Below are 22,657 nucleotides of genomic sequence, written 5' to 3' on the forward strand. Positions count from 1 at the left end.
TTTTACGCAGCAGACCTTATTGCACGTTATTGGACCCCATCCCATGTACTGCTCGCGACACGCTTGTCCGAAATCAGCACCCTGTGGTTTATCCCACCTCTAATCTCCAGGTTTTGCAACATTGCCTCATTCGAGCAATAAACACGTGCAGCGTATGGTCCACCTTCAAATACAGTATTGGCAATACACTTTCAAGCGCGACGAAAAGTAATATGGGCTGCAGAACTGCTGATAGGCGATTTCAGACAACCGTACCGCGAGCAGCACGTTAGCATGCCACATTCCTTCACCCTCCACTCTCAAAATCTGCTGAAGCCAGGACCGTTACCTTTGTGACACTTATCCTCCACCAAGTGATGTTGCGGGTTCAAATTGCAGCAGAGGACGCCAGCCACCCGGTGGCATGGTACAAGTTGCAAAAAGGACGGTGTCAAACACGTTGTGCCGTGTGTCGAGATATCAGGCAATTAATCTACTGAGCGACAACCGTGTCGTCGCTTATAATCATAGTTTCCTCACGACGTAAATCCACGAGATATCACGAATTATCATCATTCGTGACATTATCCCTCCACGTGATCCTCTTGCCTTGTCTTTTTGACTTCGATCTAAAGCCAGCTACTATAGACCTCTACTCGAGAAACGTCATCATGACGTTGGTAGACAGACTGAAACCGAAACAAATCGGAAGGGGAGGGCTGGGTTCAACGAATGGGCACTTGTTCGCTGCCTCCTATTGAAAGAAAAGTAAGACCGAAGGTCTCGTCCCTTTCAGGGACCATCGTAATCCACTCAAGACCGTGGCTTTCGGGAGCGACCTTGTTCTCCCCTAGCTTGGAGTGTAGTTCAGTTCTACCAAATTGGCGGCTCTGTCGAACACTATGACGTCATTTGTTTACAAACAGGGAGAGGTCTATTGTATTCAAACGCGTGCGTTCGGCAGCGTCAGCGTGTCACGCCCGCACCTTTGCGAAACCGGCTTTCTTGTTATGCTTCCTAATCCAGTAACAGCCGGCTACAGAGCCAATCACGTGACGTTCCATTGAAACAACGCAAGCCACACGACTGTTGCAGTAGATAGAAGGCCCCATATGAAATCCTTGCTTACGTCGCTTGACCAGTAAATAGGAAAAATGTCGGCACAGTTCACCCTGAAGTCTGCCCAGGACGTAAACTAACCCACCTGTCCCCTGCTCCTTCCTGCTGTCCTCCCCCCATCTGTCCACATCTGTATACGCCGCTCATATAGCCACAGTTGCTTCGCGGCGGTAACACGAAATTAAAAAAAATTGTTTTCTATTAAACAAAGATATCAACTTCTGTTTCAAAACACTTTTCACTAGATATGGTTTATCCTTTATACTTTTCAAACTCTTCTTTTTTTTTTTTTTTTAAGAACGGATTCGAAAGATTCGCAGAACCTTCCTTGGATTCGGATTTGGATTTGGATTGGGGAAATTGTGGATTTGTCCCATCTCTAGTATTCTCCAATGGTCTCTGTGTTTGACTTTTTTTTCAGGTGGCCCAAGATGCTCGTCCCGCCGCCGCGCCCTCCCGCGGAGTGACCGGCGCCATGCGGGCCCAGGACTCGGACGTTTCCCCGATCCCTCGCGGGCCCGCCTGACACACCGTGGCGCCGTCCGCCTCCCAAAACATGGCGGCGGACAGGACCACCTTAAACGCTACAGCCATGCAACGGACGCACAGCCGATCCCTGACCTCACTGCCCCCGGAACCCTTTATGATCATGCGCAGCAAGGCGCTCAACCGGCGTGTCATCATCAACGTCGGCGGCGCCAAGCACGAGGTGCTCTGGCGGACGCTGGAGCGTCTGCCCCACACTCGACTAGGGCGCCTAAGAGCCTGCAACACACACGAAGCCTTACTCGAGCTATGCGACGATTATTCGTTAGTCGACAACGAGTACTTCTTTGACAGGCATCCCAGGTCTTTCGGGGCGGTGCTTAACTTTTTCCGCACGGGAAAGTTGCACCTGGTGGAAGAAATGTGTGTTATGGCCTTTTCGGACGATCTGGAGTATTGGGGCATCGACGAGCTCTACCTGGAGTCATGCTGTCAGCATCGGTATCATCAGCGGAAAGAGCACGTTCACGAAGAGATGAGGAAAGAGGCGGAGTCTTTGAGGCAGAGGGATGAAGAGTATTTCGGGGAGGGTAGAAGAGCCAGGTTCCAAAAGTTCCTCTGGGATCTGCTCGAGAAACCTACCTCATCATTGGCAGCGAGGGTACGTACTTGATTTTCCCTCTACTTTCTGGCCCATGCGTGCCTTTCTTGACTTACTCTTTCGAAAGGTTTGACCGCTAGGGTAAAAACTGGCGCTGCGGTCGCGGAATGTTTAGAAAAAAGAACTAGAGAGGGAGAAGAACTGGTGATGCGCTGCTCTGTGTTATAATAATGGCTAACCAGTACTATACAACTATCCAAATTTGATACCGGAATGCAAAGCTAACCCCAGCTCCAGCGCTTATGGCCTTAATTGTCGATGCGCCAATAAAACACACATCATCGTCATCAGCCCCAGCGCCAGATGCCATCCTAGCGTGCAAATGTGTACTTACATGGACCATTATGTGAGACGTTGCAGGTGCAAGTGTACGTGCATTTTGTCATGAGCGTTGCATGATAAGAAGTTGCCTGTTACCTGACCATGTAGTAATTCGATTAACCTATACGATTAGCTCATGTGTATATCGTGTGACGCTCAACACACTGTGTAAGTGCGGATCTTAAAACCATTCTCTCACAATGCAATTCTCTCTCCTCACTAACATTTCTTAAACCTTGGCTAAAGCAGAATTAACCGAGGTAAGTACCGGTTATAGAAAGATGAGAGCATCCCGTGGTACATATCCCTAGCTTATGCGTAGAAGCATTGTTCCTATTAGTTACATGCCACTCTCCGTTTAGCGGTATCATCTTCTAATAGACTTCCCTTGGAGAGTAGAGTTGTCTCTCCATAAATTACCCATAGAAAAGAATGAGGTAGGAGTCCCACCAGTGCAAGCATTAGTTGTTTTCCGTTCCCTTTGTAACCTGTCGTATGTTTGTGCTGCACTGCCCACAAGGCTATAATTTAGCTGTTAGCAGACACCGAATCAAACAAATTGAATGAATTAGCAGTCCCTGTCATCTTTTTAGATACACTGACAAGGTTGTGAGACCGTAGAGGCATGTGTTTGTTTAAAATGAGGAGTAATTGATATCTAGGGGACTGGAAGCCGTAATGGCTCCAGGGTTATTACCCCATATTTCAAAAATGTGCTAAGTACTTTTACGGTTACTTTCCCCATTAAATTGATTGGCTTGATTGAGCGAGCTGTTACTAGTGGCAATGCGATTAATAAAGCAGATTAGATTGGTCTACATGATCTGACAACGCCCATAATGTTTTTCGTATTTTTTTTCTTTCTTATGGATTCTGCACACACCCCAGATATGAACCATAAATATCTTAATTGTCTTCCAACGAAATAGACTAGACGCTCGCCAGATAGCACACATATACAAACCAGCAACTTATCTCGGCTGCTTGCTTTCCTTCCTAACATTTCTCGTCACTTGCATACGTTCTGTTCGCACGAAGGAGCGCACTCATTTCAAAATTCTTCCCCGTCATGCGGGTTCGAAGATTTGTGCCGACGAGAACCCCCAAGCTGCTCTAACTGCTCCACCGCGGCATTTGCTTGGCAATGCCGTGTTATGTTTGAGAAATACAGACTTCAGTACTGGGAATCGTTGCAAAGCACTCAGGTCAGGTTGCCGATAGCCGAATTGCGCCACCTCTTGATGACGGTTGTCGCTCATGTTTTCTTTTTTTTTTTTATTAATGAGGAATACTACCGTCCGAAAAAGAATAAAAGTTACTGAAAAAAGTAACCGAGCTACAGATAAAAGTACCTCCACGACAATGTACCTGATATTTCACTCAAGATACACAAGAAGCGTCTAAATACAAGTTACTCCATTCTTAGAGTGTACTATCATTTTGTAACCTCTAATCCCTGCATTGACCCAAACCGCCGAGCGTGCTGAACAAGAGATAGAGGAATACCCAAATGGGGGGGCGGACCAAACATTTTCCCTATACGATCATCTCATCCTCCACCAGATCGACCACCATAGACCCTCCCCTTCCATAAACGATCCTTTCTCTTCCCTATGTTTGAGTATGTCTCCGTCTAGTGCAGCGTCAATACTCTAGACATATCTTCTGCCGATAGCCTGACGCCAGCAGCCTCGAATGTCACCGACTCTTGGGCATAGAGGGGCTGCGACGGGCACCCGTCCAAGAAACTCCTCCTCTCTTTCCTTCCCGCTATTTGCCGCCCAAGGCGTTTGCGCCTCAATGCGTCGCCGATGCACGGGAACCCTGTCTCGCTTTGACTTCTAGGGTTTGTAATCTATTCAATTGCCCGGAAAACGCTACCCACTCTTAGTTGAGTCGATTGATGGCGAAGCGAGGATTTGTTATCCCTAGCGTTTCTGCAAAAAGGGTTTGCGTTTCTTCGGTACCGTATTTTGCCCCCCTCCTCCTCCGGCGTGAGGTTGTCTTTGCTCTAATTTTGTTGTCGTGTCTGAGATGATTAAATGTTACGCAAGGAGTTTCAAACGGCAGAGAAGCGTTGGAAGGACGGCGTGAACTGGCGAGACGGGTCAAATTTAAAGTGCTCTATTCATATAAGCGATCTTGTAAATAATGATCGATTTTTTTCTTTGTCTCGTTTATCAAATACGATGCTTTTCAAGGAGAGCACTTCTTCTAAGAGCAGCATTTTATGTCCATGGCCATTTTCTGCTTGTAATTTGTCACTTCGTATTCGCACGTAAACGTTTATCCTGTATAGAGGGTTTTGCTATAGAAGCCACGAGAGAAAGCCGAACTGCAAGTGTGTGTATCACTAACGGCCTAAAAATATAATAGTTTCCGAGATATCATGCCTCTACGTGTATTACAACCACTCGTTTAGTGAAACCATTCACCCTGCTTAGACCACTACTAGTTTGAAACTAGCGCACAGATCCTATAGTTGGTTCTTATAGAGGTTACGAATGTACGTCTTTGTGTAAAATGTTGTTTGAGCGCACATGTAGTGCTTGGTTGGTAACTGTTCGTTGACACTAGTTACGTATTTATTGGTGGTGCTTGGAAATGTTTGCTTGATGTGTTGTTCTTCTCTTTTATTGTGAATGATGACGTGACAGTTTTATTTTCAGCCTGAGTATCTCGTTGTTATGAACGGTCTCATCTGCATGTAGAGTAATAACGTTTTTATTATACCTGTACCTTCGTCAACCTCGCGAAGGATATAGTAAAGCTCAACCGGAGCATATTGCTTCAGCTAAATTCTAACGCAAATACCACTCCATAGATAGGCAAAAGCAATGTGCAGGTCTAAGCTTAAGGTTAAGCCGCTGCCAACCAAGCGCGTAAGTTGGTTGGTTGGTTGGTTGTAGTACCAGAGGTTGAACAAGAGACTATATATATATATATTTTTTTTTTACAATAACAAATTACATTGTTCGTAATATTTCAAAAGAGGGTACCTCGCGGGGTACTCTCCGTAACGTGCACAAAGGGGGTAGTTGGTATGTGCGCACGCAGGTGAAGCAACTCGACGACAAGGACAAAGGACACCTGGCTCCCAACTAACAGGATTTACAAGATAGTTTCAGTGCGTCGTACGCTGTCGCCCTTGCGTACGTAAGGAATAGCGTTGGCATGTGGTGTGACGTCACCCGCTTGAAAGCAACAGGGCGGTTGGCCTATCATGTTTTCGGAATTGTTATCGTGAACACGCATTCCAAAGGACAAAAACTTTACTTTACTAAGACTTTACTACAACTCACTATTGCCGCCGCACCGTTAGATAGACACGAAAAGCAGCGCAGGCGTTCTTCGTTTTCTGTATGCCGTATTTATCCGTCTGGTGCAAATGGATCCTTTAGTCGAGAGTGGCAGTTGTACTTGTTCTGTCCTCTGTCCTTGCGGTAGTCTCGCGACATAAAGCCAGGCATGATCGCCTTTGTCCTTGTCGTCAAGCTGTTCCAGCTACATGTTCAATACCCATATCGACCTAGCCCTATACAACAGACTCTACAGCAAAACATAGTGTCCTCAAAATCCAAGAACAATCGATAGTTTCCATTAACTAATACAAAAAGAAGGAAGAAAAAAGCTTGAAAGTATAAAATATGGCCTCCTTCTTCTTTCCGTAAAGCTAAATTATCAGGCGTTCCATTAGGCATCCATGTGTGTGGGACGTGACATCACGAGGACTCACGTTTTTCAAAATGAGGGTAGTGTGTCTGCTCCATTTTTTCGGTATCTGTTGATTGCATCGCTCGCTTTTTTTATATATCTAAAGGCTGCCATCAGCTCATATGGCATTCGCTCTATATAAACTGTGCATCTTGTGTGCAGTGCCATGCTTCTGCAAATTTGGCATTGTGTACTGCGGTGTGTACATACACGTGTCGGAACTTCATTTGTTCTCCTCTGACGTATATAACACTTCGGAACGTTCACAAGTACATTAAAGTAAATACGCAATTATTCTGGAATTTTGGTAACGTGTACCGCAAAATTAGATACACAAGTTACACATACAGGGTGTTTCGTGTTATCTGCAACGAATTTTCATAAAAAGGGGTAGCTGCCTTAAGGGTGCTTTTACTTTTGTCATTGGAGTACTCGTCGGGGCTGCTACTAGGAAAGCGTGTTTTTTTCTCTCAATTAGATGACTAATTTAACAGATATATTTTTATCAACTTTTTAATTATTGTCTTTAGGGAGCACATTGCAATTGCGATATCAAAGCATGATCCCCACATGATCCGCTCGAAAAACTGGTGAACCACAAAAGTAATCGCGCCATAGACCTATTTGAGCTCTGCCGTCTGCTGCAAAGCGCAAGTGGTCGGCAAAAGAGCGACAGTGACGTCACAGAAAACGTCACAGAAAAATGTCATACGCGATTCAGGGAAAGCCTTATCGCGATACGTTTGATCATGATCCTGGTTTTGTTGACCTCCTCCTGACTCTTTCTGTGACTTTCGGTCGCTCTTTTGACGATCACTTGCGCTTTCCAGCAGACGGCAGGGCGGCTTCATCAGTCGTTCGAGCGGATCATGCGAAGATCAGAGTTTAATATAGCAATTGCAATGTGTTCCCTAAAGTCAATAATTAAAAAGCTGATTGAAATAGATCTGTTAATTGGTCCCCTAATTGAGAAAAAATACGGTTTCTTAGCAGCAGCCCCGTCGAGTAATTCAATGACAAAAGTAAAAGCGTCCTAAGAAAACTCCCCTTTTTATGAAAATTTGTTGCAGATGAAAAAAAAAAAAAAACGCCCTGTAGAACTGAAGCAGCGTCTTGCGCATTTTTATCTAAATCTTATTAGAGACAGTTCACATCCATTAAGACGGTCACAAGTCGTGGGCGTAGCTATCAGGTTCCCCTGACCCAGCTACAAGGCCTGACAGGAATCTGCTTCCAAGCAATGTGAACGGGGAGGAACGTTTGAAGTTCCAACAGCCTGCACATTCATCGTTGCTTTTGGCTGCGAATTTCAAAGCCTCGTAACCGTTCTGCGATGTGCATATTGCATTCTACTTGGCTTCGATATTCCACGCATTATCCGACGTTTCCTTTTCAGTTTTTGTTCCCACACTTACGTCATTAGAGAGTCCTAGTACATCGGAAGGTGCTGAAGTTAACAGTTCCGAAAACCATTCCTCAGTTCAAACAGTTCCCCTTTCTTTGGAATCAGTGACATCATATTGCTAAGCTTCGATTTAATAATTTCTTTTTATCGTATCGTTTTCGTACAGTTCTTCCGGTGTACCAGAACTGTCTGTCTTTCTTTGGGAAAGAAATGCAGACCGATAATTTCACCGTTTTATCTTCAAAATCGTCGAAACTGAATTGGACGAAGGGCATTAAACTAATATAGCTACTTGCTTGCATAGTGGTCGAGTCGAACATAGGCACCGAAAGCTGAAAAAAAAAAACAAAGAAACTCCCGAAAGTGGCCGATAAAGTATCGATTCGTAGAATAAATAAAAAACGATATCATCTGAACTTTCGCTTCTTGTATTTGCTTTTTACTAGAATAGAGTAGCGTCGTAGTTGAGTACTAGTAGGAACATTCACAAGTATTTTGTTTTAACGTGGAACAGGCTTTGAATTGTTACTGAGCAATTAAAAAATTATACCTATTACGTAAAAATTTTGCTGATCTAGGAAAAGGCGCGGTAATCACCGTTTTGCCTTCATTTGCATTTTGTTAATCGTTATTACCTCTGATCACTGCTTGACTGGTCTGTCCGACGCGCGTGCCTCAATTCATCCGACGGGGTAAGCTTCCTGCAAAATTCCTAAAAAATTTATACAACAACACAAAAAAGTCGTTTCCACTTTAGAACATTCTTTATTTCTTTCTTCTTTCCTTCTCACCTTACTAATTCTCCTTCTCCTCCTTTATTTTTGAATCTCCGCAATTGCTAACCTGTCTCCTCCTCTCTCCTTTTTTGCTTTCTTTCTACCTTGAAACAACTCTTTCTCTCTCTCTCTCTCTTCCTCAATCATCCGAGCGGTGCTCCCAAGGCAACGCCGCTGCGACAACAACAAACTCAAGACGACAGCAACGAGCGTTCGTTACGACTGCGCACGGCTTGGCTGGGCTCGGCTTGAATTGATCGGAATGGGCAGCTCGAGGCTCGATCCTCTCGCAGATCAACATGCGCCACTGACGCTCCTGGTTACCGTGGAATCGCATTTCTAGGCAGCGCGCTTAGATGGGTCGCGTACAGATGTCGTATAGCGATAGGTCGCCTGAGAATATCGTACGATTCGCATAGGGCACTGCAGGATAAATAACGCTGGAGTTGCATTGGCTCGTTTAATTCTGTATAATTTTGTAGTGCTTTCTCTACCACTTTTGGTTTGGTCTCATTTTCGTTGAAGTGACTAGCAAGATGAACGATTGGCCAACTTTGTGGAATACGATTAATTCGCTCGGATTTTGATTGATTAATTAATTCGTTATTTTTTTTCCTAGGTTGAATTTGCATTGTGTTTAACTGTGTAGCTTTTCTTTTCCTAACACAGTTAACCGTTTGGCTGTTAACAAAAAAAAAAAACAAAAAACAAACAAACAAAGGGAGCAGCTTCTCGCGAATGATGGTATTATAATACATGTTCACAGAAAGATGACAAAAATTCTGCAAAAGCAAGTGCCTACACATTTACATATTTTCGTTCACTTCCATCATTGGCTGCTCTAAGTTCACCGTCACCCCCTCCGGGAATGGATCTCGCAACACATTTCTGCCGTTTCCGCCACACCTAACTCTCACACTCTTATCTTATCACAGCGCACTTCTGCTCCCACTTATATCTCTCACACTCTTTCTTCACAAACCTCACTATATCTTGCACACGCATTTTATCTTATCACATCTTGATCAGCACCCTACCTCATCATTCACGCACCGTCTTTACATCTCTTGCATCTTTCGCATCACGTTCCTTGTCACTTCTACCACCACGTCTTCTGGCCACTCCTGGTCTGTCGTCTGCTATCAGAATGTTTCAAACCACGGTTGCCAACTTACGTTTCAGGTTACGACGCGTCACGGCGTCCGGCTGTATAGTAAATTAGTTGAAATATCGTCGCCGGAGGAATGTTTTCCATCGAACGCCTTCAAGCTCGTCAAGTTCATTCAAGTCAAACGGGCGCGTCTTGTTGAAATCGAATTGGCTGGAGTACAGGCGTTGGTGATGGGTAATGGCGTTCTGCCATTAATCTATCACCCTTCTAAAAGTGTTAAGACTTTGGTAGGAGCTCGCGCGCTCTTTTTTTTTCTTCTTTTTGTCCGAGCCTTGTCTCCGAAGCGGCTGGCTATCTGCCAGGGACCCATTGTCGGCTCATTTTGAATTTGCTCAAAGCTCTTCATTGGCTTATTTTTATTCATTCCATCTGTTCATAAAATTTCGGGTGATTAGTCTCAAGAGTTTGAAATCTCAGTTTATTTTCGCCGTCGATAGAGTTCTGAACTTCAAGAAAGTCTATTGGTGACGTCGTGGGTTTTAGTAATTTATGTGTCCCCTTCCAAAAGCTGGTTTCGTTTCTAGTTTGTAGAAAGTGATTCAGTGTTCCCCATTCTAAATAATCCACGCCCATTGGGAAACACAATCGTGTCGCAAAAAAAATTCTGTCATATCACTATCGCACGCACAGATCACGTAGTGCTCCACGATAGATGGAAAGCCGATCCCCTACTAATCCAACTCATAATCTCGTATGACACCTCGCTAGCTCTATACCCGAACAAGAAGCGCCGAGACATATCACGGCCACACATAACATAACGCACTACGTCATGAAACACCCACGTGACGCAACCCTTGCACATGTGTGGTTTGTTGCACATGTGTGTGTGTTGTCTGCATTGTGCACATCGGTAGCGCACCTTTCTTGCTGTTCCCTGTGATTGGAGAACTAATCGGTGTGTGGATTTCTTTTTTGTGTGTGTTTGTTTTCTCACTTCGATCTGGATGTTTGCCTGATTGGTCTGTGCTCGTGTACATATAGGTGGTTGCTTTTGTGTGTCCATTGGTCGCAGTGTTTCGTTTGCCATCTTTCGTACGTTCTCGTATAACTGTCTCTACTAACTAGCCAGGTGGTTAGGCTTAACGTGGGCTTACGTTGATGCTTTTGTCGTTGTGCTTTGTACTAAGCTGGTGAGCTGTGTGCTGCCTATGCATAGAGTAATGCGTTTATTCTTTTTGTGCGGTGGTCGCTTTGGAGCTTTAGCAGAAGGGTGTTACTGGCGAGGTTAGGTGTAGTTGGCTAGGATTAATAGAGATCTGGAGGCAGAAGTGATGTTTCGGAACTAATCAGCGGTGCCTCATTCATGCCGTCGTTTGGTCTGGCAACATTTCTGTTATCCTCCAGTGTCCCCCCAACAAGGAACGTTTCCGTGTCAGGCATTATGGGCAGAGGAGATTGCTCACGCGCTGACCAATCAGGTGCAAAATTTTCTATTTTATTTTTCTCTTTATTTATCATTATAGTGGTTTTGTTTACGGAAGAGAACGCAGAATAAACGTGCCTGCGACGAGGAATCGACCGCCGGACGGGTAATGCGCGCGTCATAAACCGTTATTATAACCTTCAGTCAAACGCTGTAAGGAATCGAACAAATTCTGCTCGAACGGAGCTCGCAAAAAGACCGCATGAACCAAAAAATTCGCGAGTGGAATCCGTCGTCGACTAGATGCCAAGTCTTCACCCAGCAGTCCTCCTCCTAACCCCCCCAAGCACCGAAACGTGAAAGAGGAAAGGATAAAAGGGGAAAATGACGTAACTTGGCGCAGGTGGTGGCAGTGCTGTCCATCCTGTTCATCATCCTGTCCACAATCGCGTTGACGCTGAACACACTTCCGGAACTCCAGGAACGGGACCACAAGGGCGAAGTGGTGGACAACCCAAAGTTGGCACTCGTCGAAGTCGTCTGCATCACATGGTTCACGTTGGAATACCTGCTGCGTTTCCTGTCTTCCCCAAACAAGTGGAAGTTCTTCAAGGGCGTGCTAAACGTGATCGACTTACTGGCCATCATGCCGTACTTTATATCTCTGTTCCTGACGGAGACGAGTACCAAGAAGCAGGACCAGTTCCAAGACGTTCGCCGTGTGGTTCAAATCTTCCGCATCATGCGTATCCTACGTATATTGAAACTGGCTCGCCACTCAACGGGCCTGCAGAGCCTAGGGTTCACACTAAGGAACAGCTACAAAGAACTGGGACTGTTGATGCTGTTCCTAGCGATCGGAATCATGATTTTCTCTAGCCTGGCCTATTTCGCAGAGAAAGAAGTGGAGGACACCAAATTCACCAGCATACCAGAAACGTTCTGGTGGGCAAGTATCACCATGACGACGGTTGGCTACGGGGATATCTGCCCAACCACGCCTCTGGGTAAAATTGTTGGTAGCGTGTGCTGTATCTGCGGCGTGCTCGTGATCGCGCTGCCCATTCCGATCATCGTGAACAACTTCGCGGAGTTCTACAAGAACCAGATGCGCCGAGAGAAGGCGCTCAAGCGCAAAGAGGCTCTGGAGCGGGCCAGGCGGGAAGGCAGTATTGTGTCCTTTCACCACGTTAATCTAAGGGACGCTTTCGCCAAGAGCATGGATCTGGTGGATGTGCTTGTCGACACTGGCCATAACATCAGCCAGGTGAGTTCTTTCACAATCTCCATTCACCCGACATTCTTAAAGGGGCGCTCGCATGCGTTCTCCAGTCCATTTCGAAACCATAGTGTCAGTACTGGTGTAGTTTTTCACTGTTATTCGACGGAATACACGACAAGAGCAGACGCCGGATGTTGAGGGTATGCCGGAATTACCTCTCTGGAAAAACGAGAAAACGTCATTCTGTAACCGGCCAATGCTGGCACGCCTTTGAGAAAAGGAATGCCGCGGCCCTGCGGGCGTCGCATAGATTTACGGGGCCTCTGGACGGCGCCTTCCCTCCTCTGCGCGCCGCCCTCTCACTCCTTCGCTTACGTCACGCTGCTGGAGCTTCTGCAGCGCTGCTCTTAAAAATTCGTATAGTTAATGTCTAAGCACTGTTGGAACGAGAAAAAAAAAAAGAATAGCCATGTAGAATGTTGCCCGTAGCCGAACACAGTGGTAATGGTTTCATAGATGGTTTCCGACCGTTCCTTTAAGATGCGACATCGGGAAAACCCCATTACATCTGGTCGCCCTAGCAGAGAAGGCCTCTCCAATATCCCCTCGCCCTCGCGGTACGTCAGCCTACTCGGATATGGTGTCTCTCCAATGAAACGCGTGTCGTCTGCTTCGCTTTCGTGTAATTGGCCGACTGTCATCCGAGTAGGATGACGTTACGCGGAGCTGCGCTGGCCTTCTGTCTAGGTGGTGTTTGCCCTACCTGACATTATTCCTTGCGGTGACGTCAGATGCGCTGTCCTCCTCTGAAGTCTTTTCCCAGTCACCTTGATGACAGGATGACTGCAGTAGCTGCTGTAATTACTTTAGGCTAGCTTTAGGTCCTGTCGTACGGGACCCTGTCTAGGACTATCCCTTTACCTGCGAGTTAAATACCTTCAAAATACGTACAAATCGTATGTTAGGGCTAAGCTATCGTCATATCCACGAGTACCGACTACGCGGCATCAGTACAAATTGAGTGACTGATCTCGCTAAGCCCGGCTGAATAAAGAGTATTCCTAACGTAGAAACGAGGCCGTTGCCGCGATATAAGCGCCGGTGGAAATTACCTTTCGGTAATTTTGGAAAACCTGCCGTTGGTTAGCTCAGCTTACCGTTCCACTGGAGGCGTCACAAAGTGCTATTCAACATGAAATGTGCAACTTGGAAATTGTGTTATTATCGGCCATACCACTCACGTATGCCGCAACTCCACGCAATGTCAGACACGCACCTCAAACCTTGTAGAACCTCGGAACCCATCCCACATTTAAAACTCAACGGCCACGTCGTTCCTCACACGCGTGCCTGCCGTCTGCCCCGAACCATCACACTTGGTGCAACATTGATCGTTCCATACATTGCATTTCTTTTCCTTCCAGCCTCCTGCGCAAACATAGAGAGAAAATGAACGGGCGTGACGGGCCCAAAATAATTTTATCCCAGAAAGAAAACAGAAACGGCGGACTCCGTCATAAAGCGCGGAAGTCACGCATATCATGAACCAATATTCGTGTTCTTTTTTTTTTTGTTTTTTTTTTTCCTTTTCGCAAGACCTATGCAGAATCCCGCCACAAGCACGTATGCAACGTCATTCCGCTATATGACTGCCGGGGAGATATTTTGTGGAACCGAAACAGCGCTGAGATGTACTCCGGCGATCGAAATGGACGGGGAACATCGAATCACCGCGCACGAGAAGGGTCACGTGACTGATAGATCATTCACGTGTGTAGCGAGCAAGGGCTGTGTCTTTGTTTCTGCTTGCGTTGTTGGAAATACGCGGCGAAATCGGAATCTGCTGTAAAGAGAAATCTATGCAGGAGAGGTCCATTGTTAGGAGGTGAGGGAGGACGTTTTTATTGGCGTAGGGTTAATGGGGTAGCTCTTTCATTGATAGTGAACAGCTTTCTGCATTTTTTTTTAAATCTGAGTTAGACACGACGTTGTGGGCAGTTTTTCTTCACTGCTGACTCACATGGCATGAACAAATGAACATCATGCCCAATCATAAGTTTGAACGAAATATGAATATGAAGCATGCACATTCACGGTGATAAAAAATAGGGATGCTAATCATAATGTGTCTTCAAGCAGTGATAGGCAAATGCAACGTGCAGGGCTTTCTAAGATTCGGAACCTCATTTGTTTCGCAGTGTAGAAAATATCATTGGAACGGGAGAAGTTCGGACTCGTCAGTGACGTATACGACGCGCTCGGAAATCGTATCACAATTTCAAACTTCCATATTTATTTCTTAAACTAAGATATGCCTCCAACTACGAGAGGGAAATTGTAAAAACACACGACGCTGCCTCATTCGGCCCCGCAGTAAGACGACTGTGACGCATCCCTATGTTTTCCCACGTCACGTGGCTCCAAGGCGCTCAAAGGCTGCGCGTGACGTCACGTGCACACGCCCTCAAGCCCAGCCTCAGGCCCAAGATTGTTTTCGTGCTGAAAAATTGCACTTTAAGCGTGCATGTCCCACGGCCGCTTCGACCCAACCTGCGTTGCGCACTCGCGTTTCATTGGCCCTTCGGTTCGCGCTTCGTTCGTTTTCGCCTTGACAGGAGGAGTGCGAGAGAGAAAGGAGAGGGCCGTCTACTGGCTTCAAATCTTGGAACCTCGCCAAGGCTGTTCCACACTCTATTCTCTCGCTGTCTCTTTGGTCGCAAGGATTGTATCTCATTACGGCCGAAGTCTCATTACGGCCGATGTCTCAATACGGCCGAAAGTCTCAATACGGCACAGAACCAACGAGTAGGATGTTGCTTGTCTGAGAGAAAATGGCGTAACACATACAAATATCGTGTGACAATAAAAACATTTTTCACGAGGGATGCATGAAACACTGTCGCAATATTGTGTGCATGAACCATTGTGTGTGACACAAGCCGTGAGGGCACACCGCCTCGGACACATTTTGGGAAGCATAAAACACAGTATATACAGAGCTACTATGGTGGATGCTTCTTTTTTCTTTTTGGCCGTTATGAAACCTCTTCGGCCGTAATGAGACTACCTTCGGCCGTATTGAGACTTGGGCCGTAACGAGACACTTGGGGATTAAAGGATTTTCGGCCGTAATGAGACTTTCGGCCGTAATGAGACTTCGGCCGTAATGAGATGTTACCGGTCTCAAGCACTTCGATTGAGCAGCTCCTAAACAGCCTCGTTCATTCATTTTCGTTTCGTTACGAATGCGCTTTTTTTTATCCCGTACATTGCGCATTACTACCACCACCAACTGAGAGTAACTGGACACTCTGACATTCAGCAAAAGGTTGCCAGACGTACTAGTTGTGGCGCAACTAAGAGGCACTGCGGGACGGACGCAAAAATTCCCGGGGTCTTTCCGCACTAAGCCGGCAGTCATTACCCGTCATTTCTCTCTTATCTCGATCACGTGTGGCCAGATGTCGCGTGACACGGACTCCACCCTAATACAGCGGAAGGAAATCGACCCGACGGCCACCTGATTGCCACGCGTGTCACGTGATCTGCCGCTTGGGAGCCGACGCCGCAAAAGTTCGATTCGCGTCTCGTCCGGACGCGTTGTCGTTGCTTCAAAGCATCAAAAAGGGCCGAGTTGAGTGTTTAGGCTGCAACCATGTGTCTGAGGTCCGTGTCCCCCACAAGTAACCCAAGCAGCAAAATGTACTGAAAGTCGAGTACAATAGGGGTGGACGGGTAGGTGGAAGGCCTTGAACAGACTCGTGACACCAAGGAACATTGATAAGACACATACCGTCCACCCCTATTGCACTCGACTTTCAGTACATTGTGCTGCTTGGGAAACTTTCGTGTCGAGCACGTGCGGTAATAACCGCCCACTCCTTATCTTTGTATCTGTCTCTCAAATCTCTCTCACGCAGCCACTTTCTTTTAAAGCAGTAGTTTTATGGGTCACTCGATGGGCAGGTCCGCTCGCTACCGTTTGGAGCACTATTACTGTATACAGTGAACCCTCGTTATTATGACCATAGTCGTTCCCGAAAACTTTGGTCATAATGCGGTGCTGTCATATTAACGGGGGGATTTGGAGAGGTTTCGCTGCATTGTTCCCAAGAAGTATGGTCGTAAAGCGCGTATGTCAGATTATCGGGGGTCATATTAACGAGGGTTCACTGTATGTAGCTGTCTGTGCGCCATTAAAACTCGAATCATCATCATCATCACCACCACCATCCGTCAATAGTTTGGTAGACATCACGTGATCGCCAGTGATCCACGTGATCATGACATCACGTGATCGCCAGACTCACTGTTCGCGGTATATTCCGGTACACTTTCCCTACATCCACCAGAAAAACCTTTACTTCGAAACCCAAGCATTCGCCCTGTCGTTCAGACGGATTAATTATGGTGACCAAACCACCTTATACTTCGCCACCAGTTTCGTGAATTCATGGAGCCATCTGTTCAGATCTTTCACAACGTTCTGTGTATACATGTATACAGAGTGTTTGCTCTAACGTGTCCAGAAATTATGTTTAAGGCGAGCGATAAAAGAAAAGCAAGTGGTACTTTTCTGCTACTTGAGTAAGAGACAGGTACAGCTTCACGAGTAGCACCCGTTTCTTAATCAAGTAGCTGAAAAGTAGCGTTCGTTTCTCTTCTATCGCTCGCTTTAAATAAAATTTCTGGACACGTTAGAGCAAACACCCTGTATACAGGGTTGATGCGATTGCTATTGAGGGTAAGTTTGTCTGAGTGAGAGTGTGGTGGAATGTGATTCAGGTGTTAATGCTACGATTATTACTGAATACTTTCGTTGCTATTGAATGCTGATGAATAGCCTGTTGCTCACGTATCTCGCTATATAATTTTCCTCTGTTTGTACTTGCCGCTGCTGCTGTAATGGGTCAGGAGCCTAGTCAGGGATCTTCTCCCTTTTGCACCTGTGTCACATTTCCTCGAGAAATTAAATAAAATAAAATGAAACGAAACAGTGAAAACAAAAAAAACAAAAAAAAAGAACGCATAAACGATTGCACAGAACATTAAGTTTCAATAACAATTTCAACAAAAGACAACATTTCAAAAAACTCTTTCGCCAAAAATTTACCGCCAACTACCGCAGGAAAAAAAAAAAAATCATCTTGGCCTCCACCTGGTTCCAAATCTCTCATGGTCCACCCAAATCATATCCGAAACTAATTAATCTGTTGGGTACTTACGCAGTAACCTCAAACTCGTGTTTAACCTCAAAAGGTCAATGTTTGCGCAGAACCACCAACGCTATCCCTTACGTACGCAAAGGTGATAGGGTACGATACACTAAAACTCTCCAATGTCTTCCGCATAAACTGTTTTATCACCCATCAAATCTTTCCCGATCCTTGCCCCCTCCATCTCGCATTTCTGCCCGGTTAGATCATCATTTCAAGATTCGACGCCTCCTCGCGTCGCTCGTCATCAGTTTCCGTCTCTTTCTTTCCACGAACGATAGCCGAGGGGAACATCCTCCTCCAGAACATTGTATGTAACCACGACAAAGCTCGTTTCAGAACCAGTGTTTTGCATCTATTATCATGATAAGCTTGTTCAGCATAATCGATTTATTCTTTATTTTTAGTTGTTCTGTACCTTACATTTTCTCAGTCTTATACTATAACTGTGTTTCATCTGGGATAACCAAATGATCTAACCCGTTCGCCATGTAATCGCCCGTCAGGACACTGTGACGTACGTGCAATAAATAAATAAATAAATAAACTCGTTTGGAACAGCGCCCAGGATGCAGCCAGTGATTCTAACTGGCCAAGTTTTAGTTGTTCATTCAGTGATGAAATGCTAGGACAAAAATTTCGGAAATATAATTTTATCCAAAACTCAACGTTGGGCACAGAATGTAGAAACAGTATGCGCAGTAAACAGTATGCACAAAACACGATCGACGGATTGATCCCAGGAACAAACATGCTTTCAGTGTGATCCACTTGCTTATATATATATATGACTTTTTCGGTTTAAACCCGATTCTTCACGGTTATCCCCCCCCCCCCGAACTGACCTTGGACCAATTCGGTTTTAACCCGATTTCTCCCCGAATTCCAGTTACTATGAAATCCTCAAGTGGCGCTTCCACTGAAGAAGAACAAAGGTCGCCACGTGTAACACATGTAAGAATGGGTCACTTACGTTCCCAGCAATACACCCATGTGTTTGTCAACACTATGCCTTCGGGGATTACCGCTGGAAGATCACGATCCCGCAAAAAAAAAAAAAAATCAAGAAGAAGAAGAAATAGATTAGGAAAGGACTTAATAGACAAGAGGAGAAACGAAAACACCCGATAACACCCGAAGGCACAATTATCGCCCGATTTCTCTCTGAATTACAGATTTAAAAATAGCGCCCGATTTTTACCCTCCGAATCTGAGAAGGGCATTTAACCCGAAAAAAAGTCACTCCCTTCTTATATAGCATGCTTAGGTTCTGTTGTGTACCCGTCCGTATTGCGCTCGGTGTAATAGGATTTAGACACCGAGCCTTTGAAGCCCGTCAATGAAGCAATATTCTCGCCCAACAGGGCCGCGAGATAGCTTCCACTCTTTGGATGAGTACTTTCACCAAAGGCCGGTGACCGGTGATTGGAAACCGGATGCAATCATCCGTGAGCATGATATCACTGTCCGTGGTGCAGAATACGCTCGGCTCGAATGCGCCATATACAGGGACAAAATAAAAGGTTCGATGGCAACGTCATAATTTAATTGTCGTCGTTTCTGCCAGACACTGAACATTCATCCGAATTCCCATCAGCTTCCGTGTAATTATCGAGTCCTCTATGGGCGTTGATAGTGTTCTTTCATACTGCCCAAGAGTGTGTATTCACTGCCAAACCGTGGGAGGGAGCCTGGGTATTCATTGCTGGTGCCAAACTGCAGGGGGGTACCGAGCTTGTCGGACCTGCAATTAGTCGATGGAAAAGTCGACAGTACGGACTAGTCCTCGAGAGTGAACTGCGCGATTTTTATGCCATTTCATTCGGAATTCTTCTTTCGTTGTGCTCGACAAAGACCTTCAAGCCAGCGTGAAATACATCTCTTCAAAAATAATGTTTATTTTAAAGGGGATCTAAAAAATTCTGTTAAAAATCTATAAAAAATATATAATCTCAAACCTATTTCATTTCATTTCAGTACGCCTGCACGCCTATAATGCTTCTTTGAAGTATAAATGTGTAAAAATCAAGTTTGTTCCGTTTCATTACGTCCACACCCTCTTAAAATGATTGCATATTTGAAAGGTGATCATCTAAAAATCGATTGCATTTGGCTGATTATGCGCACACACATCACGAGTACCCGCATTAACAGATCAGTGCAGTGCAACTACGACTTCAGTTTGTCTAAATATCGTGTATTTGACAGAGTTAAAATAATATCTATGTGTCAGCAATAAATATTCTCAAACGCTTCATTCTCTATATCGCGAAGCGTCACTGATGACTCCGATACTCCATTAATAAAGATACTGCTCTCATTTGTCACTTATCACCAGGGGGGCTAACGATATGGGCTACATCGCTCGCTGTTGTGGTAAGTGCACATACATCAGTGTCCTTATCTTTGGCTGGGTCTGCCATAATATTTGACTTTGCCCGCTTCCTGTGGAGTTTTCAATCTCTCGGTGCGTCTTTCCAATAAAGTTTCAGTGGATGGCACGCTATCGTTTTGCGTACGCTACGATAAGACGCTACGCGTTTTAGCACACCGGGCTCCCACCCGCAAGATCTTTTACGCGAACGCTCTCGACTCAAGAGTTACCAAGCGATCGTCTGCAACTGAGTCGCGCGGCACAGACAAGCCAAAATATTATAACAAATGACACGACGTTATTAAACGAGATCTTCGAGACGCTCCCGCAAAAGCTTCTAACGTACGCGCGCTATTCTAACGTAGCGTACGCGCGCAAACCGCGCTTGCGTTACGCTACCACTGCGCATGCGCCATGACGTCAATTCTATCTTGTAGCGTACGGTGCACCAAAATTATCTGGTTCCTTTACAACGCCCTTCGACAATACATTAGAGAGTTTAAGTACATGGTACGCTATCGCCTTTGCGTACGTAAGAGATAGCGTTGGTGGTTCTGCGCACTGCGCGAAGCTTTTTTTTCTGTGATGGGCGTGCGCAGAACCATCAACGCTATCCCTTACACACGTAAAGGCGATAGCGTACATTGTACTAAAACTCTCTATTGAGTTGCGTTTCGCGTGGAATGAGGCTCCTGCAGATGACGTCATGCGCAGCCTTTGAGCCACGTGACTCAGGAAAAACATGGGGATGCGTCACAGGCGTCATACTGCGTGCCTCCGAATGAGCCAATAGCGTGTCTACAATATACGCTCGTAACTGCATGCACACTGCAACAACTCATGGCATGCCCTCCTACAGTAACTCCGGGGCGGCAGTATGTTTTCCCGAGTCACGTGACCAAACGTGACATCACTGCACAAGCCTCATTGGGTCCGGTGCGCTGCACGAGAACGGAAAGCAATGGAAGTCGTTAACCCTGGTCGAAGATCCCGTCATACGCTTTTGGTCAGCGGGTTATTGATGGCCCTGTTGCGTCATGTCGGTCGATGAACAACTGCTGCACAAAGGCACTGCCGCGATAAAGAATCTCTCTTTAATTAAGACGTAAGGGCGTCAGTGGCGGCAGGGAGTGGAGGCACTTCTCCCGTCACCGATAAGCGTTTAATTTCCTTTAAAGATAGGATTGAAAGGTGATCAGCGCTCGTGTTATTAGATAGCTGCTGTGTGTACGTTTCGAAGGATGCTAGGAAGCTGTCGCGCTAAGATGAAAAAGTAATTAAGCGTTTACTAATAGAGCAGGTGATGTGCGGGCGCTGTAAAGCGTGCTTTTCCTGATAACAGTAGTGCAGTGAGGAGATGAGGAGGCTGCGGCGTGGAAGTGTTTGTGCCGCTTTCGAGAAAAGCCTCTCCGTGCCAGGCCACGTGAAGTATATAAAGCCTAAATTCTTGCCTTCAAAGGACATTAAAATCCGATCAAAGTATAGATAGCGACAAATCGAATTATTCAGTTTCTTGGAACCGAATGTGAGAACATATTTCTGCAAATCTGGTTCCTTCCGACTTATCGCATTTCGGGTGTACAATGAAGTCCTGACTGGTAACCTGTATATGAAACGTGCAGAAAAAGAGATTTCTGAAGTGATCTTTCCGTGGACTATATCGATACGTAATCTAATTTTCGTAATCTAATTTTCGTAATTTCGTAATTTTTTCGTAATTTTTTTTCGTAATTTTTCGTAATTTTTTCGTAATTTTCGTAATTTCGTATCTAATCTAATTTTCGTAATCTAATACTAATTTTCGTAAATAACAAGAAAAGTGAATGATAACCGCGGAGCACCTAATTGTGACATCACAATTCGTATCACGAGTATCGACTGCGTGAATCAAGCAAGATAATTTAATCGATTCCATCATTTTCGTAGCTCCGATAATGGACCCTCAAGTCCGCAACCGCAGACCAACCACTATGATGATGATGATGATAATGATGTCTCTCCACCAATTATCATTACCTCATAATGACTGCTGTCGGCCGTGCTTCGAGCCAACAACAATTTCTGCCTCCGCAGTTAGTGTGCGCGAAGACATTAGTGCTTCGGCCCGTCTTGCCACAATCACGTCACACGGACACAGAACCCGCCGCGATGAATCATCCATTACGCGTCACGTGGTGGAAATGCAAGATGAGCCCCTAATTACGTTCCCCCGTTCTTCCCCTGGCGGTAAGGAAGCACGCGACAGGCGTTGGACATCGTGCACCGACTCCTAAAAGGCTACTGGACGGTGGACGAAAGAAAAGGAGACGCTCGGCGGAAGAGAGGACGCGCTTTGTCAATTCTCTCACGTTCCGACCGGCTACGCGACAGCCAAAATGTACTCGCTCCAATCCGATCAGATTGATATCGCCCTGTTCGCTTTGCTTAGTCGAGCCATGTCAAGTCGGTTTTCTGCGTCGTAATGGGATTGCTGAGGATTGAGGGAAGTGTAGTGTGCGGGGAGAGGGTTAAAACAATGAAAATCTGCGAAGTTTGGGTTTCAATATGTGCGTAGTGTTCGCGTGCTTTCTCGGGGTAGTATTCAGGGCGTTCCGCCGAAAAACTGTAATGAATTTCGAAAATTTTTATTGTGCGGTCCCATAATTTTGTGTAGCGTAATGTGTTCAGTACCACGTCTTAACTAGGTTGGCGGGGTAGGTGGCAGACTCAGTACTTTTTTGGGTTTCAAATGGTGAGAGAAAACTGCGGATAACGACTGCAAGAGGACGACAGTGAGTGTGACGTCATCACGTAGAATGATGATGATGATGCGACTTAGTGTCTTACAGCCTTAATTCTCTATTGATT

General features: G+C 45.7%; 1 protein-coding gene across 2 annotated transcripts in view; it reads left to right on the top strand.

Moving 5' to 3' along the window:
• Positions 1-22,657, top strand: part of LOC135398968 (potassium voltage-gated channel protein Shab-like) — a 90,392-nt gene that overhangs the window by 36,111 nt on the left and 31,624 nt on the right. For both annotated transcript variants that reach the window (XM_064630560.1, XM_064630561.1), the window contains exons 2-3: positions 1,520-2,245; positions 11,402-12,265. In XM_064630560.1, the coding sequence (XP_064486630.1) occupies positions 1,655-2,245; positions 11,402-12,265 (1,455 nt within the window). In that variant the 5' untranslated portion in view covers positions 1,520-1,654. The remainder of the gene's footprint in view (positions 1-1,519; positions 2,246-11,401; positions 12,266-22,657) is intronic.

Source organism: Ornithodoros turicata, chromosome 6 (assembly GCF_037126465.1).
Source record: "Ornithodoros turicata isolate Travis chromosome 6, ASM3712646v1, whole genome shotgun sequence".
Taxonomy (NCBI): Eukaryota; Metazoa; Arthropoda; class Arachnida; order Ixodida; family Argasidae; genus Ornithodoros; species Ornithodoros turicata.